General features: G+C 39.1%; 1 protein-coding gene across 3 annotated transcripts in view; it reads left to right on the top strand.

Annotated features, from left to right (window-relative positions):
* The window catches only part of rasef (RAS and EF-hand domain containing), a 37,348-nt gene extending 20,978 nt beyond the window's left edge, over positions 1-16,370 (top strand). For all 3 annotated transcript variants that reach the window (XM_051951195.1, XM_051951196.1, XM_022196855.2), the window contains exons 16-31: positions 1,417-1,563; positions 2,177-2,267; positions 3,669-3,764; positions 5,189-5,266; positions 5,376-5,491; positions 7,590-7,658; positions 7,800-7,866; positions 8,189-8,274; positions 9,413-9,716; positions 10,083-10,223; positions 10,895-11,045; positions 11,344-11,425; positions 11,589-11,703; positions 12,188-12,295; positions 14,143-14,219; positions 15,715-16,370. In XM_051951195.1, the coding sequence (XP_051807155.1) occupies positions 1,417-1,563; positions 2,177-2,267; positions 3,669-3,764; positions 5,189-5,266; positions 5,376-5,491; positions 7,590-7,658; positions 7,800-7,866; positions 8,189-8,274; positions 9,413-9,716; positions 10,083-10,223; positions 10,895-11,045; positions 11,344-11,425; positions 11,589-11,703; positions 12,188-12,295; positions 14,143-14,219; positions 15,715-15,817 (1,831 nt within the window). In that variant the 3' untranslated portion in view covers positions 15,818-16,370. The remainder of the gene's footprint in view (positions 1-1,416; positions 1,564-2,176; positions 2,268-3,668; positions 3,765-5,188; positions 5,267-5,375; positions 5,492-7,589; positions 7,659-7,799; positions 7,867-8,188; positions 8,275-9,412; positions 9,717-10,082; positions 10,224-10,894; positions 11,046-11,343; positions 11,426-11,588; positions 11,704-12,187; positions 12,296-14,142; positions 14,220-15,714) is intronic.
* The last annotated feature ends 11,106 nt before the right edge of the window (positions 16,371-27,476 follow it).

The following is a 27,476-nucleotide window of genomic DNA, read 5'->3' as shown; positions in this document are numbered from 1 at the left end:
TCACATGACCCACTTCTACCTGCCTGCTGCGATGCAAGATCATTTTATGACTGCATTACAATAATGACGGTAATAATGTACGGTGGGTAAAATGTGTAATGGTGCTGATGTTGTTGAGGTTTAATTTCAATCTGACACAACTTTATGGGATCGATATTTTCTTGTCAGAGAATTATGGAGACAAACGGTGTGGCGTGTCAGTGTCACAAACAAAGTGAAATGCATCAAAAGTAGCTGTCAGGTCTTTTAAAGTCGTTTCAAATCCTGTTTAGGGAACTAGAACAGGAGCTACATGCATATTTCTTAAATAAGTGTGTGTTTTAGTACATTTTCTACTTTTCTACTATTTAGTATCAAATAAACAACAATTTACTGTTGATTTTGCACTCTCTGCTCTTTGTCATGACGTGCAACTCACCAAAGGGAAAGTCTTTATCTTTTCTTTAGGCAGTCAGAAACAAGTTGCGCAGTTTTCCAAAATGTCTGACTCAAAGCATGCTCTCAATTTGTCTGTAATAATGTTAATGTATTTCGAAGCTGCACTGCACTCCCATTGGCCTATTAAACTCCAAAGACTGTTTTTGCTGCCATTATGCATGTGAAGGGATTGACGTTAAATAGTTACAGTGGCACATATGAGGTCAGTTCTTGAAGTTCATGTGCTGGAAGCAGTTGATAGATCTGATCAGGGCCAAATAGTGATTGTTAGACGACAGAGTCAGAGCATCTTCAAAACAGCAGATCTTGTCTGGTGTCCTCAGAAAAAGTGGTCCAAAGAGGGACAACAGATGCACCACTCACTGATGCATGGGTGGTCTGATCCCACAAAAGAGTTATTGAAACACAGACTGATGAAAACTTAATGCTGGCTCTGATAGAAAGGTGGCAGTGTGCTTGAGTGAGGATCTGCTGCTGACGTCTTTGTGCATGAAACCACAGGACACCTTCAGAAGAGTCCAAAACTCAAGAGATCAGGGCTATTTTGGTGGCACAAGGTGGACCTACACAATATAAAGCAGGCAGTTTTCATGATTTAGCTGATCAATGTATATTAGTCAAAAAGTAGAAATGCACAATCTCCAGGAACGAGCAAGAGTTTTAGTACACAAAAAGTTACATTTTCTCACAGTTTAACTTCTTGAGCTCAGTTTGCTGGTTATTGTAATCCAGTTTCACAGCACATCAAATTGTTTTGCGTCAGCCGCCTGTTTTTAATGCTAGAACTGATAATGCACATAGTTTTACTTTCAGCAAGCTGCAGTTAATGTCAGCTTTATTTTAGATAAAGCTAAACTATAATTCCTTAATTTTGGTCTGAAATTGTGTTTGCGAAAAATCTGACTGTGTACATGTCAGGAAACAAAATAATGTATTGAGAAAGCAGAGCTGATGTCAGTTTTCTGTATTTTCTTCCAGGGATGAACAGGCAGCAACACTGTACCAGAACATCAGCCTGACTGAGCCCAGACTGATTCCTCACTTTGAGAAAGTCATCCTTAACTTCACCAAAGAAATCAAACAGCAGAACTCAGAGATGGAGAACCTGGCGCTCGCAATTAAACGGTGACCAGCACGCACACACACACACACACACACACATGGTCTTTGCATCCTTTATGCGACCATGAAGAACGAAGGTTTTACCTCTGAAATTCATATTCAATGGCACTGTGGATGTTTTGTGAAACTATAGGCCTCTTTAGTAAAACACAGGTATAATTAAATCCACTGTTACATGACCTGTAGAGACATTTGGGGGATTATGTGCCTACAAGGGAGAAGTTTCTCCTGAAATTTCTTCCTATGTAACCTGTAAAGGAAAAACCTGACGATAATGTGTATCTCCATGAGACAGTAAGCCATGTATTAGGATTACATTTGCCAAATGTAGTCTGAATGATGAACGCTTATCTCGTGGTTGATCTTTGTGCTGCCATGACTGTATTCTGTAGAAATCTACTATAACCTCCTTAGAAGATTCAGATACAAAGGATTGTGTGCCCCTTTTTTGTTATATGGTTTTGTGCTCCAGTTTTTTGTCATGCTGAACATGTATGTCAGGTTCATTTTCTTAAGTTTTGTTCAGCTGCCTGTGATGAGGCTGAGTTAAAAAACAGTAGATAATGGAAGATGGAGGTTTATGGAGTACAGTGATGATGATGTTTTTGTTCCACAGAGCTCAGGACCAAGCAGCAATGCAGCTCAGCGAGATGGAGGAGGAGATGGACCAACGTATTCATGCTGCAGAAAGAAGAACTCGAGAGCAGGTGGGACAGACTCAGACTCACAAACACAGAAGAACTACATTCAAATAAGTTTTTAGTTCGTTGCTATGTATCCTGTCCTGGAGGTTGTGATGGCAAAGTGATAAGCAGGTTGCGTTTGTTCAGCTCTTCCCTCATGTCAAACAAACATACGCAGCTGTATATCAGATTACTGATGCAAACTCAGACACGCCTGCTGATCAGCTGGATTTCACAATGCTGTGGATATAAAACAGTAGATAGATGGAGGTGCTGGAGCATGTTTGAGCCTCCAGTTTAAAATGATAAGGATGTCCATGTTTGTGGGCCGTGTGTGGATGGAAATGATAACCTGTAAAGAGTCCCGGCTGCATACCAATGGGGATTTAAGTCTGACATGAAAACACTGCGGTTCTAAATAATGTGAAGTTGTAGAAAACTTGACCACTGAATCATTGTTCACACAGTTTGCAGAAAACAGTGAGTTAAGAGTTGATTCTATTTTTGATTCAGTGACCTCAGATTTATCTGCTGTTCCTGTACATAAAACTGTCTGTAAAGTAGTTCACACCTGCAGCAGCTACAACAATATAATGCTGCTGACAGATTGATACTTCAGTATTAATAATATAATGGTGTTATATATGTATATAATAATAATATATCTGCCAGAGAAACTGAAAAAGGACTTTAATTTACAATACTCACTTTAACTAGGCTTGTTCATGCAGGACCTTTACTCATTACGAACTACTCGTACAATGATGTATTTGCACTTTTACAAAAGTAAAGAATCCTCCATCACCGGTTTTCTATTAACTACAACCTGCTGGATTGTGAGTTTCATGAAAGCTGAGGATATTTCCTGGAATCCTTTGAAATGATTAGCTTTGATAACTATATTTAGCTCAGACTTGACATAAAATTTAAGAAATATATTAAAGACTGACGATTTTAGAGCAGCACACTTTCTGGATCAGGATTTATGTGAGGTAATTTAATGTTATCTTTTGTCCTGGAGTTTTTTATAAACTCAGCGGAAACATAAACTGCTTCTTATCTCAGCGTGTAAGAATCTTATGTAAGTGTTCTCCACTTAGCAAGCTGCTGTTTGTTTTGTCGAGGAAAAGCAAACAAAATTAGAGCGGCTCTCACCTGTGCTCTCTCACACTGTAATTCATGTGCACGCAGTCCTGGTATTTTTGGAAACTGTGGAAGTGCAGTTGCTTCTACACTTATTGATTCTCCAGCTCCTCCATCAGAGGTTCACAATCTGCCTTAAAATAGCATCAATTACTTTGTCACAGAAGTGAAAAAACAAACACACACGCAGAGACATACACACTTTGAGACCCACTGTCATCTTAATATGTGTAATTAATTCATTTTTGCTCATTGTTCGTGTTTGTATGTGTGTTTTTGTAGGAGAAAAAGCAAGCAGAGGCCGCGCTAAATGAATTAAGAAGAGGTTATGAAACTGAAGTGTGTGAGCTGCAGTGTAAGGTCCAGAGGATGCAGATGGTAAACTTTTTACTTCTTTGCTATTTTTGGTCAGATGCTGCACAGAAGTTTATAGTTGACTTAAATGAACTGACATCATACCAGCACACCTTTGAAAACAAAACAGGCAAGGCAAGTTTATCTGTTCAGCACATTTCATCAACAAGACAATTCAAACTTCACATAAATCATAAAAAGCATCAAGGCAATGTGTAAAAAGAAAACAAGGCAATGTAAATTGAAAAATCAAAGTATACAGTTAAAATAGAGAATAAAAAGTTCAAATGGAAAGTAAAAGTTACAGGTACAGATATTCAAAATTTAGTGCGTTGAACGGCAAGCACAAAAGTCTCCAGCTTTCATTTAACTGAACTGAGAGTTGCAGCATAATTTCAGTTTTCTGGGATTTTGTTCCAAGTGTGCGGAGCATCAAAACTTAAAGCTGTCTCAGTTTCATTTTGACTTGGGGGCAGAAAGTAATCTGGTCCCAGACAATCTGAGAGATCTTACAACCCAGCAGCAGATTAGAAATGTATTTTAGTCAAAAACTGCTCAGTGCTTTATAAACCAGCAACAGTGTTTTGAAATCTATTGGATAGTGTAGTGATCTCAGAACTGAGGTGATGTGATCCACTTAGTGAGCAGCTTTTTTGAATCGGCTGCAGCTGTCTGATAGTATATATATAGTATATATATATATATATATATATATATATATATATATATATATATATATATATATATATACATAGTTGTTTGTTGTTGAAACAGATCACAACTGATTGAAGCTGATTGTTGACTTTCAGTTGTTCTTCCTTTGCTTCAAAAACAATCACTTCATTTTGTGAAAATTCTAGCCCATCCAATCATTACAGTTCCCTCGTGACATCGTAATGTAAATTTAAGTGTTGTCTGCATAGTTATGGAAATATATTTAATTGTTTTCCACAACTGAAGCTAGTGCTAGAATGTACATATTGAACAGAAGAGTCCCCAGAATGCAGCCTTGGGGAACTCCACATGCTGTTTTAAACCATTAAGTTCTGTAATTACCAGACACAAAGTAGTCCTTGTCCTTTAAGTAGAATTCAGACCTGTTTAGTACTAGAATGTCCCCTCCAGCATGTAGATAATAGGCAGTATTTGCACAGTAATAATATGTTTCACATTACAGTTACAGTATATGAAATATGTACTTAAGCAAATACAATCATATGTTGATGTACTGTCCTAATTACTGTCAGCCAGAGATGCTTGCATTTAACCTATTTAAATATGAAAAAAAACTGCTATTTAAAAGCAGTATAGCTGTACTAGATGTCAAGAAAAAGCATTTTTCTGCATAGTATATAGTATATGCAGTTTCTGAAACTACACAGATTCTGACTGATACCTACCTGAAAGTCAAATAATCTTAATCCTAAATACATGAACTTGTCCATCAGATTGAAGAGAAGTACAAGAACATCGCTGTGAAAGATGAGAGTTCAGCTCTGAAGAAGAGGATCAGTGAGCTAACACTGGTGAGACTAGCTATACTTTAGCTCATTTTTAAGCCAATGCTTCTGTTATATCTGTAAATTTTGGATTGCTCCTATCCATATTGGACCATTTTGCTTTGTGTCTCTGCAGGAAAACCAGAAGATAAAACAGGAGCTGCTGAAGTCTCAGACCAAAGTTGCCTGTTTGCAGAGTGAGATGGACTCGTTGAAAACAGAGTTAACAGACCAAAGCATCAACTCTGAACGGTGAGTCGATCATAGTTTGGGGTATTTGCAAGCATGCTTCACTTGTTGTGCAGTATAGTAGGCTTCAGTATCAAAGTTCTGATCTGGGTTGTTTTCTGGAATGCCTCTGCTGGTCATAAATTAGTGGATACATTTTTCATTTTTCACTTTGAGAAGAAAAATGAGTTGTGTCATAAGAGTACACAGTGTCTAGCTGGTCCACACACAAACACACTGTTTACTTTCACTGTCTACTCTGAAAGTCTAAACCCAGAGTTACTGCTGATATGAAGTTGCAGAGCAGGTTTTTTTTCCACATTTGTCTCTCCTCATTCAAAGGCTTACTTGAGAATTACAAATACCTGCACTTTGTTCTACATTACATGCAGAAAGATCCAAGTGATCAAATTCATACTTTTCAATAGGTTAAGTAAATCAATCTGACCTCAAGCTGCTTCTCAAACAACCCACCCCTGAGAAATTTAGTTTCAGTGGGACGGAGACAGACAGAGAGATGGAGGACCCACCTCCAGTGTGTTCGCTCTCGGGGGGGTTTATGTTTTGTCAGAGCTGAAACAGGATATCCTGGAGTGACTTCACACACACAATAACTTCTTCAGAAGTGTTACTTAGCAACTACAGCAACAGAGCCACAGGCAGGTAGACACTCCTCAGACCAGCCCATCATGTTGACACTTGTTTCTCCGTCTTCAAGGTGTCTTGTGATATTCATATATGAGATGTAATGTCTTTCAGTAGCCACATGAAGTCACAATGTACATGTTATGTACAAGTAGGGCCATGATGATACTGTGATCACTTGAAATATGCAGAAGTTTCAATATTTAGTTTACTTTTTGCAATCTATATAGCACATAACAGCATGAACTCCAAGCACATTCTCTGTATCTTTGCTCCTGCTACATTTTTACTCACTGTGGGCATTTTTCACTACATTTGAAGTCTGTACCTCTATGAATACAGCCCCCTGTGGCTAAGAGTAGAGAGAACTCAAAAATTACATTTATGCAGCAAAATATAGTCCATCCATCCATTATCTTTACTTTGCTTAATCCTCATTTTAGTCACGGGAGGGCTAGAGTCTATCCCAGTGGACTTAGGGCGAAGGCAGGTAACACCCTAGACAGGTCACCAGTCTATCACAGGGCTAGGATAGAGACAAACAATCACACTCACATTCACACCTACGGACAATTTAGAATCACCAATTAACCTTAGCATGTTTTTGGACTGTGGAAGAAAGCTGGAGTATCCAGAGAAAACCCACGTATACACAGGAAGAACATGTAAACTCCATGCAGAAAGATCCCAGGCTGGGACATGAACCAGGGATCTTCTAGTTTCAAGGTGATGGTGCTAACCACTGAGCTACTGTGCAGCCCGCAAAGCAAAGTTATCACACAATCAATCATCAAAAAAGAATAATTAAAAGTTGGATTCCTTACAAATAATTGAAAAAAACATTTTTCCAAGTGTTCACAGACATTACCAGTACTGGAAAAATAAATGGTGGTGTTATATATGATAGATTACTACTTATATTTTCAATTTGTTTTTTTATTTCCTTACCTGTCTCATCTCTGCTGTCTAGAAGCACAGCATAAAGTTTATCTAAATAGTCCCTGATGTTTTATCATGTGACTGTTGGTTGCCGCTGAATTTAGTCGTTCAGAAACATTTGAATTATCAAATTATGAAATGTAATCAATAAGGACATCAAGCACCTTCCAGGTTTCAAAGAATAAATATATTTACCTTTGTTAAAAGGTTTGGCTATGACCTGATACAGAATTGTGGCACCAAATGTTGCATTCATTTTATTTCTTCACGTTCTTTTACATCACTGCGTTTATTTCTGAACATTGCATCGGAATGGTTGTACAGCATAAGCAAATGCTGTATTGTTCAAACTTTAGGTATTATTTATCAGTTTAAAGTTATCAATACACTAGACAACTAGTTTTTAGTGTTTCATGCAGGAATGGAAGCTAAAATAAACATTTGTGTCTTTACTGTATGCATTACTAATTCAAATTCAGAATGATGTATTTAAACTAAGGTTAATATTTAAATTCAATGACTGTGTGTTTTGCTGCAGAGATGAGGAGCTCATGCAACACTTCTCTGATGAGCGAGACATCCTGGAGAGTCAGATCGAGATTCTGCAGTAAGTCAGAGAATAACAGACACATTTACTGTAACTGATTTTAGTATATTAAAGATAACAAAATGACACATGAGATATACTCAGAAATGTTTGAATATGTGGATAACAATACATTTTGCGTTTGTGTGTGTGTGTGAATAGGACAGCTAACAGGAAGCTTCATGACAGTAACGATGGTCTGAGAGCTGCTCTGGAGAGGATCGCAAAGGTAAAGTTGCACGGTTAATAAAACTACCTCAAAAGTTTCTTCATTTAATTCATTACAAGAGACTGAAGGTGTTTCATCCATTGGTTGGACTCTGTGTAAAGTTAGTATTGTGATTCTGCAACCTTTTTTAGAAGAATTAAAAGGCAGTCATAGTAACAAGAGATGTTACAGAGCAGCATTCAGTCTTTAAAATCACACTTTAAAGCAAAAATATTCATTCAAAGGGACTTGTAAAATAAAACAAAAGTAGTACACTTCAGACAGCCAGGAAACAATCAACATAAACACTGGAAGACTCATTTTTCACTGTTGTCTGTTCCAGTCTGGTAGCGGTGGGTCACCAGAGGTTAAGAACAGAAACAGAAGTAAAAGCATCGGCTACACATCACCATTCGTCCTAATGGACAGGTAAGACCTGCGAACAATGTAGATTGTCCAAAGGGTTTCTGAAGCCTGAATATTATGAGATGATTAATTTCTATCATCTATCTATCCTCTGCACAAGAACCAATCTTACACTATTGGCCACTTTATTTTCTTATTCCTGAATAATTTTACTATAGTTTATCCTTTCAGAAACAAGTGGTTTCCAAAACTCATCAGAGTTAGCAGCTTCAGCGGTTTAGTTGCAGATCTGTTTTTTCAGGTTTAATCAATCTGCATATGGTACACAGTGACAAACACCTCAAATTAAGAAGTTTTCCCCCCAGGAACACTTGACTGTTTATTTAGAGAGTAGTAAAATAAATGTTAAACATGCTGTGAAATATTTATTTAAGATGCTGTACAAACCAAAAGGAGACTCATGTGATTCTTTGGTGTTTATGATAACAGTATTGTCTTCATATGATATAGCAGGATCAACTGATCGATAGCAAGTTTTTGTATCTTAAATATGGGATGCACAAGTGTATGTTCTTTTGAAGGGAATGAATATGAGTGTGTGATCTTTATTTCTACCTCTCAGCACAGTATTATAGTATTATCTGATGGTATGTCTTGATGTCTTGGTGTCATGATGGAGTGCATGTTTAATGTTTACAGTCTTTTCCTTGGTAAGTAAAAACTTATAGCAGGATGCAATAAAATGTCTAAAAATGTCACAGGAATGGAAAGAAAACATTTAGAAATTGCATGGGGTTCAGAAGGTTAAACAATTATTTTTATGAAAAAATAAAAAGTGCATTAGAAAAACAGAGATTGGCCATTCTAATTAAATATAGTATATGCATGAAAAAGATAATGATGAATATTAGTATGCGACCTAACATGTTGTGAAAGGCCAAAATCACTGGAAAAAGCAGTACATGAATAGGAAATCCTGCTTACTATAGTTGTATTTTGCCATGCAGGTAGTTGTTGTGAATAAAATAAAAAAAATAAAAAAATCAGATATGGGTTACAGTAGGTAATACACCAAGGCAAAACTCCTGCATGAAATGTCTTTACAAGTATGAGAGTTTTTTTTTTTAGGTAGTCAGTCTCCCCCTGAAGCACACAGAGATTATGCAGCTTTCACATTTTTATTTCATGACCTCCTCCTCAGGGTCTGCCGGCGTGCAGACGATTTTCCTCTGTACACCCACCGGCCCAGCTGCGACACTCTGGCCTTGGCCATGTGTGACCCCGGCCTGAGGCGCCGACACAGCAGCGAGTGCGAGGAGGACAGTCTGCCGGAGATCTACGTGGACAGCGGCATGTCGACGCTCAGAGGCTCGCACGGAGGCTACGACTCAGAGCATGACGTCAAAGGTCAAGAAGAAGAGGAAGAAGAAGAGAGGCAGGAGAAGAAGAAGGAAGGGGAGGATTACAACAATGACAGCATGATGGGAGAAAACTCTGACACTGATGTGAGGCAATAAGAAATCCTCAGCTTTGCATACATTCATCTATCATAGAAAAGCATGGCTTATGTGAGGCTGAGAGCACACTCACAGAGTTAGTACAGAGATGTTTAGCAGGTGACATTTGCTATTTAGCACTGAAATGTGGTGAATCTGATTGAAATATATTTTTCGCAAATATGTTGTCATATAAATTGTATAATAACAATACAATACTGACTTTATTCATATAACACCCTTAAAAACAGCGTTTACAAGGTGCTTTGACAGTCAAAACATGCAACACAGACAATCACGCAAGAATGTTGACATGACTTAGCTGTGCAGATTTTTCCAGATGTTGAACTGTCTGATTCTGTGTCCACGTCACAGCCAGCAGAGACTCAGGACGGCGAATACTCATTCGGGTCAGACAGCAGCTCAGTTCTGGACTGGAAGCCATCAGAATCAATCAGCATCCCAACACCTGATGCACCAACAATGAGGAAAGCCCTCAGTGCCATCAGTGTTCAGGTAAGAGAGGAAAGTTATGAATTAAAGATAGGAGTGTGGGAGGCATTCTACCACTCTGAAAAGTCAAGAAAAAGATTGTTGAATTCTGTTGACTCTGAGTGAAATATCTCTGCAGTTCCCAGTCAAAGTTCAGTCAAATCTGATTTATTATTTACAGACACTGATTCTGATCCTTTGTCTTGTGCAACCATATGAAAATTTCCAACATGTATTTTTAAAACCAACAGCCAGATTTTAGTGAAATGTTGCAGGTATCTATGAGGAAAAATGTGAATCTCATTAACAGTAAGCTGAAAAAAATATTGAGGGATTTGGGGATTTTTTTATCACAAGATAAAGGATTTTTTATAATTGTTTTTCTTTTCACTAACACTTTCCTCTGGACAAGCTTAGCAAAACCATCGCTGTGTTCTTTATTTATTGAAGCACTCCTTGTATTGTGTAGTTGAAATCTCTAGCCCTTGCTGGTGGGACTTTCGGGGTTTTTCTTTTTATGTATTGGACATTGCTGAGTCGGACAATAAGAGTGACACAAAAAGGAAAACAGAAACTTGAAAAATGACCCATGCTACCCACAAAAATACATTCGGATGTGTAGAATTCAAATATATTCAACTAATCAGTGCTCCAAAAACATAACTGATATCTGATTTTTTCTGTGTCTTCTGCAGAAGGAGGAGAAGGAGAGTGCTGATCTGGGTTACATGACATCAGAGAAGGCCTACAGGATCGTGTTAGCTGGAGATGCTGCTGTGGGAAAATCCAGCTTCCTGCTCCGCCTCTGCAAGAATGAGTTCAAACTGAACTCCAGCGCCACTCTGGGTGAGTCAGACTAACTTAAACTCTTTGTTAATACTCAGGTAGCATAGTTAGCTATTTATTGTCTCTTCTAGCAAAAACTATTATCTGTAAACTCTTAAAAATAAATAAAAGGTGTCTGCTGACAGAGTAAGAATTAGATTTTAGCACAAAATATGAATTCATAGTTGAATAATCTATTAATCTGATCACACGCTGCCACTGATACACAGACTTTGTACTTTCATACAAAATGTGCCTTTTCTATTCCTACCATCTGAGTATTTTTGACACGTTGGGTTGTGTCTCCTTTGCTTTTCAGGAGTGGATTTCCAGATGAAGACACTGATCGTGGATGGAGAGCCTGTTTTACTACAACTGTGGGACACTGCAGGACAGGAGAGGTGTGTACTGTTGTGATTATTATTACAGGTGTGGGGCTTCTACAACTCGAGCTTAAAGTGGACAAGCGATATTTATCTAGGTTTCATTTGACACCTCACTTGGAAAAAATTATATTTCGACGTGTTCAGGTCTAACTTGACCCATCTTCTGTCGTCCTCTCAGGTTTCGGAGTATCGCAAAGTCGTATTTCCGCCGGGCAGACGGCGTGTTGCTGCTGTACGACGTCACCTGTGAGAAGAGCTTCCTGAATGTCAGAGACTGGGTGGACGTGATTGAGGTAAAGCGATGCTCTCCTCTGCCAGGAAGTTACTCACCGATGCACTTTGCAAGGCATTTCCAGAAACATAATATTGGAGACAGTAAAAAAATCTATCCATGGCGATACTACAGTACAGTGGTGATTCATACTGGCAGCATTTGTTGTATCATAAGACATTGTGAGTAAAAAGAAATTAATTGAAATGTCCTGCTAATTGATCCTGCTTGTTTCTCTCTTTCTCCATGCAGCAGATCTGTAAGTGTTTGGATGTGAAGCATGTACAGATTGTGATCTGCTGTTTTGTAACTTTTTGTGTGTGCATGTATGGTGTGTAATCTGGCATAATGAACTATGTACACACAGTGCTGTTTGATGTCACACCAAGTTTGAATCTTCATTTCTTTCTTTTTTGTGTGTATTCAGTGCATGAATCCTGAAATCACATTCTGATGTACAACAGAGAAGTTTACAATACTGAGTTTCTTTTATTTTTGCTTGACAGGATGTATCCCGTGAAAATATTCCCATCATGCTTGTGGGTAATAAGTGTGATCTCAGACAAGATCCAGTGAACTGTGTTCCTTTCAGCTATGGCGAAAAACTGGCCATGGTAATCACAAATAAAACCTACACATCTTACTTTACTTTATATTATTTACTTTATATTTTGTTGACTGTTTTTAACATTTAGTAAATTCATTACACTTAACTCCTACCTTTGTAGCATGATGTGATCCATAATATTCATAAATGGAGTTGGGCATCAGGCAGGGGAATAAACACAAGCTTGCCACGCTCGCTATAAAAATGCACTTTATAAAAGGAACCACAGCCATCAGTTCAATTTCATCATTTAAATCTGGTCATATACAAGCCAAATGTTATTGAAATATCAAAGTATCTCCCACAGAAATGGCCTTTAAATCATCAGGAACCAAAGTTAAAGTCATAGATTGTCACGTTTCTGGAATGAACCCGAGCAGAGAACCATGCCACCGAGGCAGAAAATAAAGTTGAACAAGATTTGTTGTAGGGACAGGAGGTGAGGATGTGAGGCATGGGCCAGGGGTGAGACCAGAGGGAGGTGGAAGAATGAGACCGGGTCGGGAGCTCCGGCGCCGGGGACCAGCGGCCGTAGGCGGTTCAGGAGAGGACAGAGTGTGGCAGATGGGGCCAAGAGGACGCCTGGCGGACAGAGGCCAGCAGGTGGAGTGGGAGCCGGGGATGGAGAGGCGCCGAGGAATGAGGAAGCCGCGAGCTGGTGGCCTGGGCGCGTCAGAGTGGCGAGTGGAACTTGGAGACGGCAGGAGGGTCCAGAGAGCAGGAGGGAAGCCACAGAGAGGGGACCAGGAGAGACACGATGCGGCTGGGGTCCAAGGTGGGGAACGCGGAGACAGGCAAGGCAGGAGGGAATCCGGGCAGCTGGGTCCTCTGAAGGCAGAGGAAAAACAGGGTTAATGTTTCTCACACTGAGACATAGGAGAAAGCAAGGCAGGCTAGAGAGTGACTGACTGAGGGAGCAAGTCTGACAATCTGGCGGCGTGTGGGAGGATGAACCGGTCTTTTCATTGCAGAGAGTGTAATCACGGGACGAGCCACAGCTGCCGGAGGACTGGAGCAGGAGTAATTGCCAAGTGGAGGCAGCCGTGAAGCTGCGCTCCACTTGGTGCTGTGCTGGGGAGAGAGAGAGGGGAGAGCGAGAGAAGCAGAGGGAGAGAGGAGAGAGGGGGAAAAGATGGGAAAAAGGAAATGGGATGCCAGGTGGAAGGGGACGAGGAGAGGGCCCTGACATACGTCAAATATCAACCCATAGCCAAATTCAAATTCACTGTCCTGATAAGAAAAATCAAATGGCCTTCAGATTATGTAAATTGCACAAATAATTACAGAGACTGTGTGTGTATGGGAGAAAATGTTTAGAAGTAGATGAACACTTTGTAGTTCGTAACAATGATTTCAGTTCAGCTCTCGTAGGTGTTGATGTGTTTGTAAGAGACAAGGAAGATTACGATAAAAACACGAAACTCAGCTCAACTATAGTCAATCAAAAACACAGATATCCACCGCCACCATCCATAGTCAGGAGTTTCTTATGCCCAACAAATTTCTGCAAATCCAGACAGTTCTTGGATCCAGAGCGACTCGGTTACCTTCAATATATCACACTTTTAAAGCAAAGATGAACAGAAACTGGAAACTGGACTGTTCTTCCAGAGATCTCTATTTTCAACACTCTCTCTTCACTCTGTCCTCCTGCCTTTGTGTTCTTTTATTTTTTTTTTAGCATCTCGGTGTTCCTCATTTATCTCCTCCCTTCTTCCTCTTCATTCCTTTCCAGATAGAAAAAAAAGCCTCTTCTGTTTCTGTTCTTTCTCCTTTCAACATCCTCCTTTCACCCAAATACAAATGCAAGCTTTAATCTTTAAACAATAATCATTTCTTGTCTTTACCCAACAGACATACAACACTCTCTTCTGTGAAACTAGTGCTAAAGATGGCTCCAACATCCTGGAGGCTGTGCTGCACCTGGCCAGGTGAGATACAGCTGTTTCAGTCAAAAGAAAACGTGTATATTTAGATACATTTCTAAGGCAAATTGACCTTATTAGTTAACATTGAAAACACTGAAGCACCGATAGTTTATTTTTCTGTCAGAAATGTAGTAGATGTTTCATTTTTTGAGCAAAGATGTAAGTAATAACTATTAGATGCATTCCATTCAATATCAGTTGCTTAGACTTACACTTTGTTGTCCCCATGGGGAAATTATTCACCACAGCACCATTCTGCTTATTTACACTGACAGGAAAGTACAAAAAAACACACATTCTACAAAAACACTGTTCAACATGCACGTGTAGTTTTCACTCTGGCCAGATCACCTTGGCCTTTTGTTCAGGGTTGCTATGATCTCAGTGTTCTGTATCTACAGACCCTTTCCAAAAAATTAGAATACAATGGAAAAGTTTATTTATTTCCATAACTCCATTCAAAAAGTTAAACTTTCATAGATTATAGATTCAGGGCCCACAATTTAAATGATTTCAAGTATTTATTTGTTTATTTTTACATAACTTGGGCTTCCAGCTCATAAAACCCATGACGAGGGTGTAACATCTGGATCATCAGGTGCTTTTGGATAGCATTGAAAGCTGAACGGGAATCCATGCAGAGGATTCCTGCCCAATGACACGGAGAGTCCACATGCTGAAGAGTGATGTGCAGCAGACAGGCAACGGCATCCTCTGTGCCCCTTGTGGCCTTATAGCAAACTGAAGGGGGTCAAGCTGTGGGGTGGGGACTTACAAGATGATGTTAAGAAGCAGCTTCTCCAGGCACTTCATTATTATTGAAATGAGGGTGACAAGGTGATAATGATTGAGATTTTTTGGGGTACAGGTATTATGGTGACGGTTTTCCAGAGGGTCGCAGCCCCAAAGGATTCACAGAATAGTTAGTGTCGCACTGGGCAGAGTTCATGGGCACAGTCTTTCAGCACATTTGCTGGGATGCCGTTTGCACCGGGGCCTTCCCCAGCAATAAAATCTAAGTCTACGCTGGCTGAGATAGTGGGATACTGGAATGCATCAATTAAGAAGTTTTCATGCCACAAGTTGAAATATCCAGAGAAAAACGATTTCTGACATCAACACTGTGAAGATACCATCCTTGTGTAAAATAGTAATAAATTCAGGTTTATCTTTTATTTAACTGGTTCAGTAGTTCTTAAGTTCTTAATCCTGACATTTTCTGCCTTCATAAGTAAAAGGAGGCCAAACTGGTCCTCAAATTTGTACATATTCCAAAAAAATTGATAATTTTAAACAGAAACCACAAAAAATAGCCCATGTCTACATTTTCATGAACATTTTTATAGTACTTGTTATCGAGGCTGTAGTGAGAGTAGGTGATTGATGAAGACAGGTGACTGGTGACGCTCGGACAAATAATAAAGACAATGCTAAAATCTGATTTGTTTTTCCCCTTTTCCCTTATTGCATCTCCTCCTCTTTGTTGTTCATCTCACAGGCAGGTAACAAAGTATGCCACCTTTGAGGAAAAAAGTCGCTATCAGTCGATGCCCAAATTAGACGCTCCAAGGAAAAAACCAAACTTCTCTTGCTGCACCTGATTGAACTCGTCAGCGCTGGACCTCCACTTGTAATTGTATGTGAACTCATAACAAGTGGAACAAGGAAATGAAAAAAAAGCATAAACCTGACAAAACAACAACAGGAACAATCATCATCATGAACAGCCAGAAGAATTTTACATGTGGATGGTCCGTACAGACCTGTTGCTTTGTGAAAGTTACATTCACTTTCTATTATGCTATTACACATATTTCACAGATGTTTCCCAGAACACACAGTTTCCTACACTGGTGCTGCCATGTTGTGAAGATGCAAGAAAAGTATGAAAAGAGAACAACACCTGGGAAAGTGTAAAATTCATGAGAAGAAAGTGAAGCAAAGTATATGAATGTGATAGAAAAGTGATATTTTCATGTGATGAGAAAAGTAATTGCAGATGACAGAGGACAGAAAGTTAGTTTAGTAGATGGTTCATATGTGAAAATAACACAAATAACAATAGACTCATACCTGGTCATATTATTATAAACTCATCTCATGACTTTAGTTATCTTTAGTTTATGTTCTGGAATAAAAAGTTTATTCAGCATGTTAGAAGTTTGTTGTTTGCACCAACCATGATGTCAGACTTTATTGAAAATGAATGTCATCGATTATCAACATGGTGACACAGAGACTTTTGTGAGAAGTTTAAGCTAACAATATATGTACATATACTGTCTTTAAACTACTGTCTTTATACCACAGCAGTGTTACTTTTTTCCCACTGAGGGTGACTTCGTGTTATAGAATTTATATTTGGAACTGAATATGTAGCAGATAACTTTAAGTTTCCACAAATGCTTTAAAAACTAGTTTTATAATCTGGTATACGCAATGAAAATGTAGGTAAATATGAAGGAGAGGTGACAGGAAGCAGAGCTCTTATTTTCATTCCTCAGATACAGTGAATGTATATTGTTCTGTTTTAAATGTGATCGAAGCAAACTGCCAACAATACACACGTGGACAAAATTGTTGGTACCCCTCAGTTAAAGAAGGAAAAACCCACAATTCTCACTGAAATCACTTGAAACTCACAAAAGTAACAATAAATACAAATTTATTGAAAATTAAATAATCAAAATCAGCCATCACTTTTGAATTGTTGATTAACATAATTATTTAAAAAAACAAACTAATGAAATAGGGCTGGACAAAAATGATGGTACCCATAACTTAATATTTTGTTGCACAAGCTTTTGAGGCAATCACTGCAATTAAACGATTTCTGTATTTGTCAATGAGCGTTCTGCAGCTGTCAACAGGTATTTTGGCCCACTCCTCATGAGCAAACAGCTCCAGTTGTCTCAAGTTTGATGGGTGTCTTCTCCAAATGGCATGTTTCAGCTCCTTCCACATATGTTCAATGGGATTCAGATCTGGGCTCATAGAAGGCCACTTTAGAATAGTCCAACGCTTTTCTCTCAGCCATTCTTGGGTGTTTTTGGCTGTGTGTTTTGGATCGTTGTCCTGTTGGAAGACCCATGACCTGCGACTGAGACCAAGCTTTCTGACACTAGGCAGCACATTTCTCTCCAGAATGCCTTGATAGTCTTCAGATTTCATCGTACCTTGCACACTTTCAAGACACCCTGTGCCAGATGCAGCAAAGCAGCCCCAAAACATTACTGAGCCTCCTCCATGTTTCACCGTAGGGACAGTGTTCTTTTCTTCGTATGCTTGGTTTTTGAGTCTATGAACATAGAGTTGATGTGCCTTACCAAAAAGCTCCAGTTTGGTCTCATCTGTCCAAAGGACATTCTCCCAGAAGCTTTGTGGCTTGTCAACATGCATTTTTGCAAATTCCAGTCTGGCTTTTTTATGAGTTTTTTTCAGCAGTGGTGTCCTCCTTGGTCGTCTCCCATGAAGTCCACTTTGGCTCAAACAACGACGAATGGTGCGATCTGACACTGATGTACCTTGGCCTTGGAGTTCACCTTTAATTTCTTTGGAGGTTGCTCTGGGCTCTTTGGATACAATTCCAACGATCCGTCTCTTCAATTTGTCATCAATTTTCCTCTTGCGGCCACGTCCAGGGAGGTTGGCTACTGTCCCGTGGGTCTTGAACTTCTGAATAATATGAGCCACTGTTGTCACAGGAACTTCAAGCTGTTTAGAGATGGTCTTATAGCCTTTACCTTTAAGATGTTTGTCTATAATTTTTTTTCGGATGTCCTGGGACAATTCTCTCCTTCGCTTTCTGTTGTCCATGTTCAGTGTGGTACACACCTTTTCACCAAACAGCAGGGTGACTACTTGTCTCCCTTTAAATAGGCAGACTGACTGATTATGAGTTTGGAAACACCTGTGATGTCAATTAAATGACACACCTGAGTTAATCATGTCACTCTGGTCAAATAGTTTTCAATCTTTTATAGAGGTACCATCATTTTTGTCCAGGCCTGTTTCATTAGTTTGTTTTTTTAAATAATTATGTTAATCAACAATTCAAAAGTGATGGCTGTTTTTGATTATTTAATTTTCAATAAATTTGTATTTATTGTTACTTTTGTGAGTTTCAAGTGATTTCAGTGAGAATTGTGGGTTTTTCCTTCTTTAACTGAGGGGTACCAACAATTTTGTCCACGTGTGTACATACTCAAAAGTTGTCCTAACAGATGATAAACAGACAACTGGTCAAAACAACTGTTTTTTAATCATCCTAAAAATGCAAATGCAAGTATCTATGTATGTACGTGTTGCACAAATACATCATAATAAAAGAATAAAAAATACTCAAATCAATTACATAAGTATCCAACAGTTTTTTAACTTTGCAACATAAACTAGGTATGTAGCAAGATTTGATTTTTTCTCTAAAGCTTTCATTTTTAATTTAAATTAAGTATTTACACAATTCAGTTTCAATATTGTACATGCAGTAGAGGACAGACTGTTCAAAATTGTTTGATATCCCCATATGTATGATCACATCTCATCTCGCGGAACAAAAACTACACTGCCTCTATGTGCTATTCCCATGTCACACTATAGAAATATTTCAGTCTGAAGCACTTTGAATCCTTTCACCATGTTTTAGATGCCACATGCCACAGTCTCATCTGACTTCCAACATGGTCCGTGTTTACGGTCCGAGCACCAACGGTGCTGAAGGACTCTATTGAAACCCTAGGGTTTCTTTTTCTTCTTCACTCTTTTCCCATCTTTTCAAACTCCACTTTGGTGGCCTAAACATACCCCAAAATGCGTTAAACTTAGCGTGCACATCAGGACTGGCGAAAAATTTGATATTTTATGGGAGTTGCACATGTGTGTGGCAAAATGGCTCCATAGCGCCCCCTGTACAATTGAAAAAGTGGTCATTAGGCCAACTGCCACGAAGTTTCATCGACAGCCACAATATTTGGGGGGCATATACAGCACATCATGAAAGTTGGCCATCTTGAATTAGCTGTAAATTTTTTCTGATTAATAACTCATCGGGGGTAAGTCTGAGAGACCTCAAATTTGGCCAGTATATGCAACAGTCCTTCCTGATGAAAAGTTATCAAAATGCTCTGCAAAAGTCAAAGGGTGTGGCCATGGTGACTCCCAGAAATATCGATCCTTCGCCATCAAACAGGAAGTGTTGTCTAACTCTCCTGAACATGCTCCAATCTGCCTGAAATTTAACATGTATGATCAGAGTCCCACCCTGACGACATCCATGTAGTTATACACATTCACAGTCATAGCGCCACCTTGTGGTATCAGGAAATACACATTTTTTACACTTTGATGTACTATTGTCAACTGGTTTATCAGATTCACCCTAAATTCGGTGACATAAGCCTAAACATGTTGATGATGATTCCCAGAGAAAATGGTGACTCGCCATCAAAGGGCGTGTCTGTGGAGGCACGGCGAATTTCGATATTTCGCCATGAAAATTGAATTATTAAAATCTCAGCTGCATGTGGTCCAATCTGGAAAAAAGTTCATGTGATGGACATCAGGCCGGGTCAGAACATATCCACACTCATGAATTTAGAAATACTCATAGCGCCACCTACTGGCAACAGGGAGTTCTTGTCATTACATTTGCATGTCCCATTGCCCGATATTTTGTCATATCATTATAGAAATTTGACAGCTCAGTGTTCATGCCTAGATGATGCCACAGTGTGAAGATTTTGACGATTCATAAAACGTTGCTGCGGTGGCAACGAATCATTGCTGTAACAAAGTACTTTTTGACAGGTTAAAGATGCTCAACAGCTTGACAAAAACACATCGAGATTGGTAAACCATGATATATTTTAGGGGAATTTCACCTGACTGTGGCAAAATGGCTCCACAGCGCCACCTGGAACATTTCAAACATTTACTACAGCCAGTGCGTGTCATCCAGAGTTATGAAATTTGGTAGGCATATGTAACTGGTCGAGACACACAAAAATGTAATTGACATCTATGCCCAAAAACTAAAAGGAAGTCAGCCATTTTGAATTATGTGTCATATTTTTGACGATTTTCGGCCATTTTTTACACATTTTCGAAAGCTATATACTCAAACAGAGCTGAAATTTGGCCAGGATGTACAGCAGGCATGGGTGATCAAAAGCTATCAAAATGCTCCACAAAAGTCTGAGGGCGTAGAAATGGTGACCTCTGGAAATTTGCAATTTGCCATGAACCAGGAAATGCTGTGCAACTGCCCTGAACATGCACCAATCTGTCTCAAACTTTACATGTATGATCAATGTCCTGTCCTGATCACATTCACATGCTGATTTAAAGCTAAAGTCATAGCGCCGCCTGCTGGATGGAAGGAAATGTTCTATAACTAGCTGTACATGCTCCAGGTCAAAACAACTGGATTATTCTAATTTAAAAAATATATCCTAAAAATGCAAAATGCAAGTATAAGTGCATGTTTAACTCAAGTGCTTCTGTTAGGTGATATTACGCTCTTTATTTTGTGGTGGCATTGTTGTCACTGATGCTCTTATAGCCTACATGCAATATTTTAATTTTACAGCTTGTTAAGAGAGAAAAAATTTACCTCCTTTATATAATGTACATAAGCTAAAGGTTCCCAAATTCTGGGCAGCTCATCAGTTACAAACCTCAAGGTATTTGCTAAGAGACCACAAACAAAATAATGCTATTCGACAAAAATGCGAAATTGGTAATAAATAAATTTATTGGGCCATTAACACTACAACGGCCTTCAACTTTGCCCAGACTTTTCTTTGTCATCAACAAAATAGTGATTTCTTACAATGTAGGTCACCACTAATCTGTCACACATGCAGATACCCTAATACTGCACCTAAAAAGCACTGATCTAACACTGTACTGCCGCCACTGTACGACAACTACAACACAGACAATAGGACCTGGTGATATTTGATTTGATTGTCTTGTCTCTTTCAAACTCAAATACAAGCAATCTGCATCCTCATTAAAGGCACAAAGGAGAAGACAAATCAATAAATCTGATATTTTCTTCTTGGTTGCAGCTCTAAAAGACCCTCCTGTTAGCCGGAGCTCCCCAAGCGTCTGGAAGTGTCTCTAAGCATAGCTGTTAGAATAACTGCAACATATGTTGGGGATTTTGCACTGTGTGTGTGTGTGTGTGTGTGTGTGTGTGTGTGTGTGTGTGTGTGTGTGTGTGTGTGTGTGTGTGTGTGTGTGTGTGTGTGTGTGTGTGTGTGTGTGTGTGTGTGTGTTAGCAGGTGTGTGTTTGTGTGTTTAGAGTTGGCACGGGTCCCTGTCTCCACCTCCCATCTGTTTACATTGTCATGTGCTTGATGAGGCGAGACCACTCATTTGTCAAACAACATGTGGGGTAGCGGTGGTGGGGACGGGGTGTGTATGTAGAAGCAGCTGAATGGTGTGTGTTTGAGTGTGTGTGTGTGAGTGTGTGTTCGGCGGTAACAGGGGGATAATTAGATAAGGGGACTGTGCATCCGAAAGGTTAATGACAGTAATGAATATATTAGTGTAGAGGAGACAGAGCAGGTTGTCGTTCCTGTTCTGCACCTGCAGGTTCAGCAAATGCACAACAACGCAAAACCCACTAATTCATTGCATGATTCTGTGCAGTTTTGGAGAAATAAGTTGTTCTTTCTGAAAGTCAAAGTGAAAAAAGGCAGATTTGTGATATTGGAACATGGTTTGCAGAGGAAAATAGATAAACATGTTTACACGGTAAAGCTAAATTAATCCCTTTGAGCATTTATTCATGTTCTGGTTTAAGTTTTTTGTTAAATTGTTGCTTTGGTATAAAAACCTACACACCTTTCTATCCATTTATATTTACTAAATGTGGAATAAAAATTGATGAAGCATCTGTTGCTTTCAAAGAAGAGCAAAGCATCACTTACTGTAAAAGGCAAAAAAGCCAAAAAAAAAAATGCTCAAAGCTCAACTTACATTTCAAGCTCAAAGATTTTCCTGAACCTTCATTTAAAAGTTATTAATTAAATTCAATTTAGTACAGAAATACATGCATACACACATCACTACCGCATGAGCCAGACTGCAAGACAGTTCTGTGACTTTGTGTGCCTTTTGACGCTGCGAAAACCAGACAAACATTAAGACAGATATAAATTGGGGCACCAGGCTGTGTGTGTGTGTGTGTGCTGGTGTGTGTCTGACATGGAAGTGGATTTGGACAGACAGTCTGCTGTCCCAGATGTCATCAGAGTGACCAGTGGACCCATTGTCTGACCTCTGACCTCTCCAGATGGTGACACCCCACTTCCTCTATCACAGATGCCCCCCTCCCTCGGGAACACCTGTGTGTGTGTGGTGTGTGCAAATCAAGTGCAGTAAATCAAAGTGCATAAAGCACCACCAAGTCTTCAGCTCTAAATGTTTGTTTTCAGGCATGAATTGCAAATAGCACTTTACATAATACATCACATTCACCCATTCACACACTGATGGCAGAAGCTGCCATGCAAGGCACTAACTATGACCCACCAGGAGCAATTGGGGTTCAGTGTCTTGCTTAGGGACACCTCGACATGAGCTCAGCAGGTAAGGATCGAACCAGCAACCTTCTGGTTACAAGACAGCCACTCTATCCACTGAGCCATGCCGCCCCCATTGTGATTTGTAAATTGTGATTTTATTGATGTTGGAACCTGTGCATTTTTTTTATCATATGTTACTCTCTTCACTGTAGATTCCAAAACAACAACGTAAGTTCATGTGTGTGCATCTAGTGGTTCACAACGCTGTGTGTTATACCACTTGTGCAGGCAAGAGGGCAGCAGCCTTCTATAATACAAGACTACAAGAAGGGCTTGTTGCATTGTGCGTAAGTCTTCTTGCACTACAAACAACATTTATTGCTGTATACGCTGTAATATATGAAATGTGTATCATCGTGTTGTTTCAATTTCTTTGTACCTGATGAATTATTTTTAAAACTACTGCACTTTTAGAATTTAATTTCCTGAAAAATAAACCAAAATAAACCTTCTTAGCTTATTATACTGCGTGCTTACAAGGAAAAATGGCCTGGGTTTGTAAAACTGAATTTACCAATGAGTCTGTGGACTAATCAGTAACGTATCATTGCTGGATTAGTCTGAGAATTTTCACAAGCAAATACTAAAACATGTCAGATTAGCATTTGTATCTGCAAAAAGGCAACTTTTCTGTGTCTTACATCCAGTGTTTCAGCTCAGCTTTCAATAATTTTAAAAACGTTTTTTAAAAAAACAGAAAAAAACATGAAATTTAGTATGCAATACCACAGCAAAAGTCTGATAGATTGAGCAGAAATATCACGTCTAACCTTAGACTGTTCTTAAATTTGCAAAGGGAAATATTTTTGTTTGTGTAAAGTGTGATTCAGTTTAGAGGAGACGCTCATCTCAGTGACCGCTCAGCTAGCTGTAGAAGGACGAGCAGGGATTAGTAGCCGTTTTATAATGTGTGTTAATCTGACAGATTAGCTTGATTAGGTTAATGTGAGAATGTTTGTGTGTGTGTGACTGTACATCTCTGTGTATTGAAACTTGACTGCACTGTGGCACCATTCAAACTGGTGCAGCGCTCAGCTACATGCAGGAATTTTAAAGGTCTTTCCCGGTGAGATTTAAAACTGATGTGTCAGAGTATATGATGAGGGATGCCAGGGTTTATCCTTCACTGTCTGAACAGCATTTTGATGACTGTCCTGTCCACAGAGTCTCCGTCTATATAAACTGAATCCCCTTCAGAGACCAAACATCAGTGTTCCTCTGTGAGGCGACAATCCTGACTGAAATTTTAAAAATTATTTTTTAACTGCTAAAAGTCTGATTCCATGTGGTTTATCTGTGTCGATGTATAAAAAAGCTGACTGTATTCATGTACATTCGTCAATCAATTCCACTGGTAGTTCACTGACGTCTGTATTTGTGTGTGTGTCCGTACACAAAGCTGACACCGACTGACATAAAGACCCACAACAATATAAAGATCTCATCCAACATATTGACCAGCGTCGCCACACACCGGAGCAGATGATATCGACGTGTTGCTCACACAGCTATGCGACCTAGATTTGGTTTAGAGCACCCGCCATATGGTTTAGTGTGAAAACTTGTAGATTGCTGAAGGCAAATATAAAGAAGTGATGCTGTTGTAAATTGAAAAAAATAGCACATTCTGTGTCTTTGTTACTGCTTATAAATACCATGAAAAATCCTAAACCGACAGTCACAAATCTGCATTTCTGCTTAAATAACTGAGCATGGCTGTTCTTAGCAAACATCACCAAAACATACGTAAATTGTGTATCCTTTGGGGGGTTTTTCCCACTGTGTATGAATACATATTTGATGCGCTAGCGTGTATTTGAAACAGCACAATGATCTATGCAGGATGGACTCACTGATGTGTTTCAAAAGCTCCAGCAGGGAGGAATGTGCTGCCTCTGGGTTTAGATGTGCAACTTATTATCATGATGAATTTTTTTGTTGGTTTTGCTGTTTTCATAGGACTTGCTGACCTTCCTTCCCTAAAACTCCCCTAAAACTGGTGATTTTACCCCTAAAATATCATCTGTGTGTATCAAAGTTACTTACTTGGGGGGTTGTTGCCGTGAAAATAACCCTGTCGTGCCCTAAAATGTTTTAAATGCAACTATACTCCTACTTCCTTTCATGAGCTTGACTCTTTAGTAAGGGGTGAATTGGAAATGTATTTTTCTTCCATTTTTTAATGCCTAAGACAATTATTTTTACAGAACTCAGCATTAGTCTCAATTGTATTGTAGTTGGTTATTAAAATTACAGTCATTTTAGTGACATAACCACAGTGCTAATTTAAGAAAAAACTACAAATATGACAATGACACATCACTGTATAGGTTTTAGTCATACATGAAAGCGCTTTCACAAACATTACAGACACACAGACATGACCTGCTGCATGCTCAACTACCCTAAACACGAAATAATAGCTTACACACAAATGCATGGATACAGACACACACACACACTTATCAAGTGATTAACTGTCAAACTGCACAGCCAGAGTTCAGCAAAGGTCAGGATTGATTTACATAGACAGATGGAGAGCCCTATTAGTGTGTACGCATGTGTGTCTATCTGTGTGTGTGTGTGTTCCCTCCCCCTTCACTTACTGAGCCACGCCGCATACACAAATGCACAAAAACAGAAGCGCACACACACACACGCTCCCCCGTGGCCATGCTCTGTGCAACTAGTTCATGTTACCATGGAGATGATGAGCTTGCTGTACATCATCATGATGGGGTCGTGGCACAGTTGAAGGTCAGAGGTCACGGATGGCATGGTGTGTGGTGTGTTTGAGTATATCATCAGTATGACTGTCCTGAGGGGAAAATCTTGCAATATGAGAACATTTTATGGGCAATCGACCTAAAATAAAAAGCAGTCTAAAGCCATTTGCATGCCAGAGACACAGTCAGAAGTTGTATTTACAGAATTTTGATGGATTAAACTAAGTAAAATAGACAAGTAGAAACCATCACATCACTACAATGTGAAATTGTCTTTGTTAAGTCAAGCTCTGATATGTCACTCAGTTGTTGTAAACTCTGGCTGAACTGCTATGTAAGTTTTTAGTAGATTTATACTTGCATTTATGATCGGGACCACATTTATAAGAAAATTCATCATATTTCTAACGTAATAGTAGCATTTTGTACAACTCCAGCAAACACTCTTACCAGGTATAACATATTTACCACCTGATCTTTATTTGTGTAGTTTTGATCTTCATATCTATTATTATCGAGCCAGTGTCATCGAAAAGAAGTCCAGCAGGGCAAGAAACACAATTGGAGACTGTTTTCATACATTTCACTGCAGCCCTCTGGATCTTATCCAGAGAAGATGTATCTGAAAAGGCAAATGTACAAATCACCTGGATCGGACATTAAATATACTTTATCCAGTTATAAAGTCTATGTAATGTACCACTGAGCCCATGTGTGAACTGGTCAGTGCCCGGATAGATAGATAGATAGATAGATAGATAGATAGATAGATAGATAGATAGATAGATAGATAGATAGATAGATAGATAGATAGATAGATAGATAGATAGATAGATAGATAGATAGATATATTAAACCTTTATTAATCCCACAGTGGGGAGAATTCATTGAGAGAGTCAACATGTTGACAACATTTCAATCATGCAGTTGGTACCAAACCAAAAGAAGAGTCATTGGCTCCAAGATGCCAAAATGTGTCTTAAATGAAAGACAGAGAGATTCAGAACTCAACATGAAACTCTAGCTTTTCAGCCGGTTACATGACTGCGTTTTCTGCCTTCAACTTCTGGCATCGCATCTTGACTCCCACAGGCGTCACTCCCATTTAAGGACAAGAATCAGGTCCTGACATCATCCAGAGTTCATATGAGAATAGTTAGTGAGGCGATCAGGTAAGTAAACCAGCTCCTAACCACATTAGGAAAATTACAAGCAAGTATATTTGAAAAGGTCAATAGAAATTCCTCATTTTACAGAAAGACAGTTTAGCAGGTTTCATAGGTTCAAGTTAAATTTGAGAGTTGGTTCTGGAGGTTTATAAGGGACACTTTTTCTTCAAATTTATGTAGTTAGCATGGTGGTTTACCTGCAATAAGTCTGACGGCAGTTGACTTGATGAAAACTAAGTTGTTACTAATAAGAATGCTACATTAAAGTTACCTTTGTGCTTTATTATAGTCTTTTATTCGTTGTGTTTCTCGCATCTTTGGTTCTTTCACACTTTATGCTGATGGTCATTACTGATGTAATTCTGGGTTTGCTCTGTTGTCTTTGAGCTTCTGCTACTCAAAACTTTACCACATCTTAGCTTACTTTGCTCTGTCATTTTCTTCTGTTTATTTTCAAAATTGTAAAGCACTCGAGCTGCATTTTTCTAGTTTTTCCTTCTTAATAATTTGATCAAATATTATGAGTATACCTGTACTAATGTCACTGCAGTAGAATAGAACAGAACATAATAGAATGTGCTTTATTGTCATTATACAGTGTATAATGAGATTGGAGAGCAAATGTCACTGCAGTACGTGACTTGTCAATGTTTCTCTTCTTCAGCGTGAGCACCCCTTGCTTCCACAGTAAATAAAGTGATGCTGATGTGATTCTTGTGTGCGTGTGCGTGTGCGTGTGTGTGTGTGTGTGCTACAAAGTGAGAGAGAATA

Source organism: Acanthochromis polyacanthus, chromosome 7 (genome assembly GCF_021347895.1).
Source record: "Acanthochromis polyacanthus isolate Apoly-LR-REF ecotype Palm Island chromosome 7, KAUST_Apoly_ChrSc, whole genome shotgun sequence".
In the NCBI taxonomy this organism is placed as follows: domain Eukaryota; kingdom Metazoa; phylum Chordata; class Actinopteri; family Pomacentridae; genus Acanthochromis; species Acanthochromis polyacanthus.
This window is presented reverse-complemented; position numbering and strand designations above follow the sequence as displayed.